Source organism: Lonchura striata, chromosome 27 (genome assembly GCF_050655825.1).
Source record: "Lonchura striata isolate lonStrDom1 chromosome 27, ASM5065582v1, whole genome shotgun sequence".
Classification (NCBI taxonomy): domain Eukaryota; kingdom Metazoa; phylum Chordata; class Aves; order Passeriformes; family Estrildidae; genus Lonchura; species Lonchura striata.
Genome location: NC_140729.1, coordinates 10,582,445 through 10,591,994, shown reverse-complemented (window position 1 = coordinate 10,591,994; position 9,550 = coordinate 10,582,445). Strand labels below are relative to the sequence as shown.

General features: G+C 60.6%; 1 protein-coding gene across 1 annotated transcript; it reads left to right on the top strand.

Annotated features, from left to right (window-relative positions):
- FZD2 (frizzled class receptor 2) lies at nucleotides 1-3,319 on the top strand. Its single transcript, XM_021539879.4, has one exon. The coding sequence runs from the start codon at nucleotides 616-618 to the stop codon at nucleotides 2,287-2,289; it is 1,674 nt and encodes a 557-aa protein (XP_021395554.1). The 5' UTR covers nucleotides 1-615; the 3' UTR covers nucleotides 2,290-3,319.
- The last annotated feature ends 6,231 nt before the right edge of the window (nucleotides 3,320-9,550 follow it).

The following is a 9,550-nucleotide window of genomic DNA, read 5'->3' as shown; positions in this document are numbered from 1 at the left end:
CGCGGCGCTGCCCCGCACAAAGGCGGCGGGAGCGTCCGGTGCGGCCGCTCCGTTCCCCTGCCCCGGGACCCCGGCGCCCCCCCGGCACCCCCCCGGCACCACCGCCCGCCGCCCTCCCGGCACCACCGCCCGCCCGCGGCTCCAGGAGCAGCAGGAGCGCCAAGTTCGGGCAGCGGGAGCAGCGCCGCGGAGCACCGGGAGCGCCACGTCCGAGCACCGAGAGCCGTCCCGCCACGCACAGTAGATCGAGACACCGGGAGCCGTCCCGCCGGGCACGGGGTAGGCGGACAGCAGGCAGCGGGAGCCGTCCGGGCAGCGCCGGGTGCCGGGGATCCGGGCGCTGGGAGCCGTCCAGGCGGGAGCTGAGAGTGTCCAGTCACCGGGGATCGTCCAGCCAGCACCGGCCACGGCAGAGTTGTGATCGCTGGGAGCCGCCGAGTCAGCATCGGGCACGGCAGATCAGGCCACCCGGAGTCATCCAGGCGGGAGCAGAGAGTATCCACTCACCGGGAGCCGTCCAGGCAGCCTCGGGGGGCACGGCAGCCCCGGACGGGAGGCTTGGCCGTCCGGCTGGGCACTGGGCACGGTAAATCGGGGCGCACGGCTCGGGGCACCATGGGCCCCCCCGGCGTGCTGCCCGCCCTGGCCTGGCTGCTGGCGTGGCTGAGCGTGCCGGCGCCGAGCCGGGCCCAGCTGCACGGCGAGAAGGGCATCTCCATCCCCGACCACGGCTTCTGCCAGCCCATCTCCATCCCGCTCTGCACCGACATCGCCTACAACCAGACCATCATGCCCAACCTGCTGGGTCACACCAACCAGGAGGACGCGGGGCTGGAGGTCCACCAGTTCTACCCGCTGGTGAAGGTGCAGTGCTCGCTGGAGCTGAAGTTCTTCCTGTGCTCCATGTACGCGCCGGTGTGCACGGTGCTGGAGCAGGCCATCCCGCCGTGCCGCTCCATCTGCGAGCGGGCGCGCCAGGGCTGCGAAGCCCTCATGAACAAATTTGGCTTCCAGTGGCCGGAGCGGTTGCGATGTGAGAACTTCCCCCGGCATGGCGCCGAGCAGATCTGTGTGGGGCAGAACCACTCGGAGGACGGCAGCTCCCCAGCACTGCTGACCAGTGCCACGCCACTGGCCGGCCAGGGCACCCCCGGCGCCCCTCGCTATGCCACCCTCGACCACCCCTTCCACTGCCCGCGGGCGCTGAAGGTGCCCAGCTACCTCAACTACAAGTTCCTGGGGGAGAAGGACTGCGCGGCGCCCTGCGAGCCCACCCGTCCCGACGGCCACATGTTCTTCAACGAGGACGAGATCCGCTTCGCCCGCATCTGGATCCTCATCTGGTCTGTCCTGTGCTGTGCCTCCACCTTCTTCACCGTCACCACCTACCTGGTGGACATGCAGCGCTTCCGCTACCCCGAGCGACCCATCATCTTCCTCTCAGGGTGCTACACCATGGTGTCGGTGGCCTACATTGCCGGCTTCGTGCTGGAGGAGAGGGTGGTCTGCAACGAGCGTTTCCAGGAGGACGGCTACCGCACCGTGGTGCAGGGCACCAAGAAGGAGGGCTGCACCATCCTCTTCATGATGCTCTACTTCTTCAGCATGGCCAGCTCCATCTGGTGGGTCATCCTCTCCCTCACCTGGTTCCTGGCCGCCGGCATGAAGTGGGGCCACGAGGCCATTGAGGCCAACTCCCAGTACTTCCACTTGGCTGCCTGGGCAGTGCCAGCAGTCAAAACCATCACCATCCTGGCCATGGGGCAGATCGACGGGGACCTGCTGAGCGGCGTCTGCTTCGTGGGCCTCAACAACATCGATCCTCTGCGAGGCTTCGTGCTGGCCCCGCTCTTCGTCTACCTCTTCATCGGCACCTCCTTCCTCCTGGCCGGCTTCGTCTCCCTCTTCCGCATCCGCACCATCATGAAACACGGCGGCACCAAGACGGAGAAGCTGGAGCGGCTCATGGTTCGCATCGGGGTCTTCAGCGTCCTCTACACCGTCCCGGCCACCATCGTCATCGCCTGCTACTTCTACGAGCAGGCGTTCCGCGAGCACTGGGAGCGCAGCTGGATCAGCCAGAACTGCAAGAGCTTGGCCATCCCCTGCCCGCTGCACTTCACCCCCCGCATGACCCCCGACTTCACCGTCTACATGATCAAGTATCTCATGACTCTGATCGTGGGCATCACCTCCGGGTTCTGGATATGGTCGGGCAAAACCCTACACTCCTGGAGGAAGTTCTACACTCGACTCACCAACAGCAAGCAGGGCGAGACCACGGTGTGACCCCCCCGGCCCCGCCGCCCTTCGGCCTGAAATATTTTTTTGGGGGTGGGGGGGAGGAGTTATTATATATTTTTTATTTTTAGATTTATTAACGTCTAAGGGGTGTCTCTCTCTCTCTTTGAATTTTTTTTTTTTTTTTGTAATTAAACCTGTAAATAGCATTTGTAAATTTAAGTATATATTTCTATTTTAAAATGTGGAAAAAGAGAGGGAGAAAATAGGAGGAGAGGGAGGGAGAAATAGGAGAAAAACAAAGGGAGAAGAGGGGAGGAAAAAGGATGGAAAGGGAAAAAACAGTGGAAAAGGGAGGAAAAAGGAGGAAGGGAAAGAAAAAATGAAGGAAAAAAGGAGATGAGGGAAAAATGAATAGCAAAGGGTGAAAAAAGGAGAAAAGTGAGGAAAAAAGGGGAAGATGAGAGAAAAAGGAGGAAAGGAAGGAAAAGTGTCAGAAATTTGAGGAAAACACGAGAAAAGGGAGAAAAACAGAAAAGGGTGGAAAAAAGGAGAACAAGGAAGAAAAACGAGAAATGGGAGGAAAAAAAAAGGACAGGGAGAAAAAATAGGAGAAGGAGAGAAAAAAGATAAAAAATGAGGGGAAAAGATGAAAAGGAGATAAAAACGAGGTGAGAAAAAGGATCAGGAAAAAAGAGAAAGAGGTGGGAAAAGGGAGAAATAAGAAGAGAAAAAGGGGAAAAACACTGCCAAGCCTGGGAGAGGGCCCTCAGCCCCCTGCTCCCCCCTTTCCTCTCTGTCCCGGCTCCCTCCCGCTGCTGCTTCACTGGCCCCTGGAAAAAAGGGTGAAAAAAGGCAAAAAACCCCAATAACAAACCCATTTTTCTCGCTCTCCTTTTGAAACTCCCCAAGAAAGTGGATTTTTTTCTTCCCCACCCCTTTGCTCCCACGAGACCCTGGGCTGGGGCTGCTGCCTCCGGGGGCTCTCCCTGGGCCCCCCTACTTGGCTGATGACTTTTCCTCCCAAATCCCTTTTTGAACAATCCTTCACAAATACAAACGAGTCGAAAAAATGCCAGATGATTCCCGAGGGCTTTTTTTTTCCCCAAAAAAACCCCCAATAATTAAATTGTGGGGGTTCCCATGGATTCTACTCTGCCCCCCACTTCCACCACCCCGTGGGGATGAGCCAGTGCCTCCCTCCAGCTGGAACAAAGCACTTTGAGAGGGGGGAAAAAAGAGATTTTTAACCCAAAACATGAGGAACTTTTGGTGTGCAGTGGGAGGGGGGGCCTGTCCTGTGCTCCCCCCGGGAGGAAATAGCTCACATTTTCTCTGGGATTAGGGGTTTGGCTGGGGTGGGCCCCGATCCGAGGCTCTGGAGAGAAGCGGGTCCCGGCTGCGGTTCGATCTGTTGGGATTTGGGGGATGTTGGAGGGTGATGTAGGAGAGTTTCAGCTGGAGGGGGACAACTCAGTGCAGGGAAGGGGGCTGGAAGGATTGATTTAATCAGCTGGATTTAACTGGAAAGAAAAAAAATACTCTTCCCAAAATGGAGAGGGAGACCTGGCCACGAAGCGCTGGCCCCAGGGGTGCCCCAAAACTGGCCCTGGGGAGCCTCAGCCTTTCTCGTCGCCCTCGTTCCAGGGGATTTGGGGATCCCTGGAGCACAAAGAGGGATTGCGGGGCATTGCGCCATTCCCCTTCCCCCAGCAAAGCCCGGGAAAATCCCCAAACCCCCTTAAAAATCTCAGTCCCGCGATGAGGGCGAGGCGGGAGCTGAAGGGGTTAAGGCAGCGCCTCTCCAGCACATTTTGGAAAGGAAAAACTCTTTGGATCCGGTTTAATTTTCCAGCGATGACTTGGAAGGGGGAGAGAAGAGGGGGAGAAACTTATCCAGGGCTTCTTTTCCCCCTCTGCGTTTTGCAGAAGCAGTTTGGGGGTCGGGCTGGGCTGGTCGGGACCCCCCAGCAGCCCCTTGCCACCCACGGCACCCCCCCCAGGACACCCCAGCATCCCCTGTTACCCCAACCCCTGCCTTGGGAGTCTCTGGAAGTGGGAATTCGGGCAGGGTGGTTCCTGCAGTCTGCTCTGGTGGTGGCACGGGCAGGCTGAGCCTCGGCCAAGGCGTCAGGGGACCCCCCCTGCACCCCTCAACTCCCGCCCCAAGGGTGCCCCTTCAGGGGGTTTCCCTTGCCAAGGGGGTCCCGGGCCGTGTCCAGCCCTGGCTCTGGGTGCTTCACTTTGGGGTGCTGCCCTCGGGGTGGCTGGAGGGTCCTGCTCCCCAAAAAGCAGCTCCTCCCCAAGGCTGCTTTGTTTTCCGGAGGCGAAGCGCAGATCACGGGGATGGGGAATGTAAACTCTCCACCCAGGAATGCAGGAGCTCCGAGAGGAGATTTTTTTAAAAGGCTTCATGTCCTGGCTTTGGAAAACAGAGCTGGGATCTGGGATCGCTGGGGCTGCTCCTGGGCTGCGGGGGTGCCAAGAGACCTGGGGGTTCTGGGACCCACTGGGGGTCCCTGGCCCCCCTCCCTGGCCCCACAGGCTCCTGTGATGGGGCAGGAATGGGAGGAACTGGGCCAGGTCTGTGCCCTTTCCAAGTAATTTTTAGGGGTTTTGGAGGTTTTGTCTCTCAGGGCTGTTTGCAGCCTGAGCAGGAGGAGCTGGAGGGTGTCTGCAAGCAGCAGTCAGTCCATGTCCGCTCTGTCCCCTGCTCTGTCACCCCAGGGATGGGGCACCCCGGGAAACACCAGGGACAGGTCACCCCAAAGATGGATCTCTGTGGGAATGGGTCACCTGAGGGACAGCCAACCCTGGTACAGGTCACCCTGGAGGATGGGTGACCCTAAGGATGGGTCACCCCAGAAACAGGTGATTGATCTCTGAGGAGAGATCACCGCAAATCCGGCTAACCCCAGAGATGGGTCACCCCATGTCCAAGTAACCTCAGGAATGTCACCCAAAAAATGTGTGCCCCCAGCTGCCACTAATCCCAGGGATGGGGACAGGGACCTCCTCGCTGAGCACGGCTGTCCCCAGGCCGGTGACTCCCATCCTTCTCTTGCCCTTTTAAGCCGAGTGAAGAGGGAGCAAATGCCAGCGGGTCGGCCGTGTCCCTGCCCGGCCGTGCGGGGTCCTTTGATGTCCCCTAATGAGCCCCGCTCTGTTTTCACAGCTGCCACCGCCCGGGAGTCAATTAACGCCCAAACCCGGCCCGGCCCCGGAGCACCCGCAGCTCATCACACCAGTGCCACCAGTGCCACCAGTGCTCGCTGGGCTCCTGCTCCTGGGGATGGGGTCAGGGCTCGGCTCAGCCGTGGGTGACAGCACAGGACTGTCCCAGCACAGGGACAGCCCAGGCGGTGAAACCACTGCAGGCAAGGGAGAGGAGGAGGGAGGAGCTGGGAGAAGGACCCTGTGTTATGCAGTGTCCCCAGCACTGGCTGTCCCAGTGCTCCTGGGACCCAGGCCGTGGTCACTGCTGTCCCCTGCTGCTGGCTGTCCTGTCCCCTGGACCATGGGCGGTCACGGCCAGGGGCTCTCCTGTCCCCTGTCCCACGTGGAGGCTGTCCTGTCTCCTGGGACTGTCCTGTCTCCTGGGACTGTCCTGTCTCCTGGGGCTGTCCTGTCCCCCGTCCCCGTGGCCCCCAGGTTCCCCTGTCCCCAGACTGTCCCTTTTTCAGCCCCGGGTCACAATTCCCTCAGGGCAATGGGATCCCCTGTCCCCTCCCCTGCCACTGCCCCCCCGTCCTGGTCTCCAGCAGTGACACGGAGGTGGCAGAGGGAGGTGACAGGGCGCAGGGATGTGACAAGAGACATCTCTTTGCTACACTTCACGTGTCTCCATGACAACTTGGTATGGCAGGTCCTGAGACTTTGTGGGACATCTCTGACTGTCCCCACCTTCTGTCTCCGTGTGGCTTCACCCTCACGGGACAGCGGCAGCAGTGACCCCAGGGACCAGCACCCAGCGGGGTGTCCCCGGCCCCCGGGCGCTTGTCCCCGCCGGGCGGGCGCTGGAGCGGGATCCGGCCGCGGCCGAGGCCGAGCCCTGGCCGGACGCCAGCGGGGACAGGCGGCTGAATTCGGCTGAACTCGGCTCCGGCCGCGCCGCTCTTAAAGGAGACGGAGCTGCCGGGACGGAGCTGCGGGACGGGACGCGGCCCCTCGGGGGCCTGGCGGGCGGGTGTGCCAAGGCAGGCGCAGGATCCTGTCCCCAGCCGCCAGCCGGGCCGCTGTGCGCGCTGCGGGTGGGACCCATCCCCGTCACTGTCCCGGAGCCCTCTGGGATCCCGGCTCTGCACAGCGACGCGCCTGCAGCGTGGGGAGTGGGGAATGTGGGGCCGCCCCCACATCCCAGCACTGTCCAGGAGCGCTGGGGGCCAGTGGGTGTCATGAGCTGCGCCATTCACAGCGTCCTCCCCGCCCCTGGACTCAGGGGTGTGGTGCCCTGGCTCCATCCCAGCGCCCCTCCTGCAGGGTAGGGGATGGATGGATGGACGGATGGATGGCCCCAATCTCCAGCCTGGGTAACTCCTGGAGAGCCTGGGGTGGATGGACACAGGGTGGGTGTGCACAGGCTCCCATCTCCATTCTGGTGCACCTCCTGGAGAGGCTGGGGTGGGAGAATGCGGGACCCCACCAACATCCAGGGAGCGCAGGGTGAATAGACAAGGGATGGATGGGCATGGATGGGTGGGTGGACACAGACGTGCTGGGTGCACATGGAATAAGCGGATGGATGGATGGATGGATGATGGATGGATGATGGATGGACATGGATGGATGATGGATGGATGATGGATGGACATGGATGGATGGATGGACACGAATGGATGCACATGTGTGGAATGGGTGGATGTGAGGTAGATGGACAGGACGGAATGAGTAAGCTCAGGATGGATGGACACAAACGGGACGGATGGACACGGTCTCCCCCCGCCCCCCAGGACCCCTCCCTGCCCCGTCCTGCAGGGCTTTGCCGGGGCTGCCCCTCGGCCGGGGAAGGTCCGGCGGGGCCCAGGGGGCTCCGGGGGAGGGGCTGGCCAGGGGGCCCAGAGGGGGCTCGGGGGAGGGTCTGGGCGGGCGCGGGGGCGGCTCCGGAGGCGGCGGCGGCTCCGGGTGCGGGAATGTTTGTGCAGCTGGAGCCGATTATGGGGCGGGAGCGGGAGGGGGGAGGGGGGCGAGGGGGTCGTGCAAGGGGGAGAGGGATGTGCAGGGAGAGCAGAGCGTGTGTGCGGGGGGCTCCCCACCTGTGTGGAGCGTGTGTGGAGGGTCCCTAGGCAGCCCCCTGCCCACATGGGGTGCCACCCACTCCGACCTGTCCCGTCACAGGCACCCCGCGTGTGCCCCCACCCCGCACGTGTGCGCAAACCCCACACACCGCGGACACGCCGGGCACACAGCAGGGACACACCAGGGACACAGCAGGGACATGCCAGTGACACATGAGGGACACGCGAGGGACACAGCAGGGACACAGCAGGGACACAACAGGGACACAGCAGGGACATGCGAGGGACACGCCAGGGACACGCCAGGGACACACAAGGGACACACCAGCGACATGTGAGGGACACGTCAGGGACATGCCAGGGACACGCCAGGGACACAGCAGGGACACAACAGGGACACACAAGGGACACGCCAGGGACACACCAGCGACATGTGAGGGACACGCCAGGGACATGCCAGGGACATGCCAGGGACACAACAGGAACACAGCAGGGACACAACAGGGACACACCAGGGACACACAAGGGACACGCCAGGGACACACCAGCGACATGTGAGGGACACGCCAGGGACATGCAAGGGACACACAAGGGACACAGCAGGGACGCGTTCACACCCTGGGGCTGGGGTGCCCCTCAGGGGCTGCGGGGTCGCTCCCCCCACACTGGGGATCCCCAGCTCGGTCCCAGTGGGCAGCTCCGGTGCCTGTGCTCACCCCGGTCGCTGCTGACGCCCTGAAGGCTCTTGGGGGACGCAGAGGTCCCGTGGGTTGTCCCTGCCCTGTCTGGGTGGGTGAAGGCACCACCACTGCAGGGACCTTGGGGGTGCCCCCTCATCCGTGCCCACCTCGGCCCCCCATATCCGGCTCTGATTGCCCCTCTGGAAATGGATCAGGGAGAAACCAGTGACCGGGGAAGGAGGGATGGCACCCTCAGAACAGAAAATTGGGGTGCTCCCGCACGGCACCTGGGGCCACCCCAAAACCCAGAATGCCTCCATCAGGGTTTAACCCCTGCACTGCCAGGATCACAACACTGCCTGATCCCACTCCCTGTTTCCATTGCTTTTACCCCAGAACAGCTGGTTCAGGTTGGATAAATTATTCCCTTGGCCCAATCTCCCACTTTTATTCATTATTCATTATTTTTATTAGTTGTTGCCATTATTAAGGCATGGCAAATGACCTGCTTGCCTTTGTCTGCCTCCTCTGGGAAGGGAGGGATGATAGAATAATGGATGGATGGATGGATGGGTGGATGGATGGATGGATGATGGATGGATGGATGGATGGATGGATGGGTGGATGGATGGATGGATGGATGATGGATGGATGGATGGATGGATGGATGATGGATGGGTGGATGGATGATGGATGGATGGGTGGATGGATGATGGATGGATGATGGATGATGGATGGATGGATGATGGATGGGTGGATGGATGGATGGATGGATGGATGGATGATGGATGGATGGATGGATGGATGATGGATGGATGATGGATGGATGGGTGGATGGATGGATGGATGATGGATGATGGATGGATGGATGATGGATGGGTGGATGGATGGATGATGGATGGATGATGGATGGATGGATGATGGATGGATGGATGATGGATGGATGGATGATGGATGGGTGGATGATGGATGGATGGATGATGGATGGATGGATGGATGGATGGATGGATGATGGACGGATGATGGATGGTGGAGGGACAGATGGACAGACAGACTGGGTCTCTGACTGTACCACCCTCTACCACCACACTCCTCCTGTGCCCACTGGGTTTCAGGGGTGAATGTGGGTTTCAAAACTTGTTTAATGTTCTCTTTTGGAGTGGGTTCATTAAATCCAGTGTAAATTAAGTTCAGTGTCGGGATGGGAAGACTCTCCAGAACGCCAAGATTTGACTGGTGCACACAGGCTCCTGCTCATGGACCCCAAGGTTCACCCACAGGTCCCTGGCTTTTCCTTCATCAAAATCCCTGCTCTATTACCCTCTGAACCCTCCTTTTAGGTATTTTAGGCATCATCTCCCCATTTTTGAGAGTTTTCTTATGTGGTATTTGGAG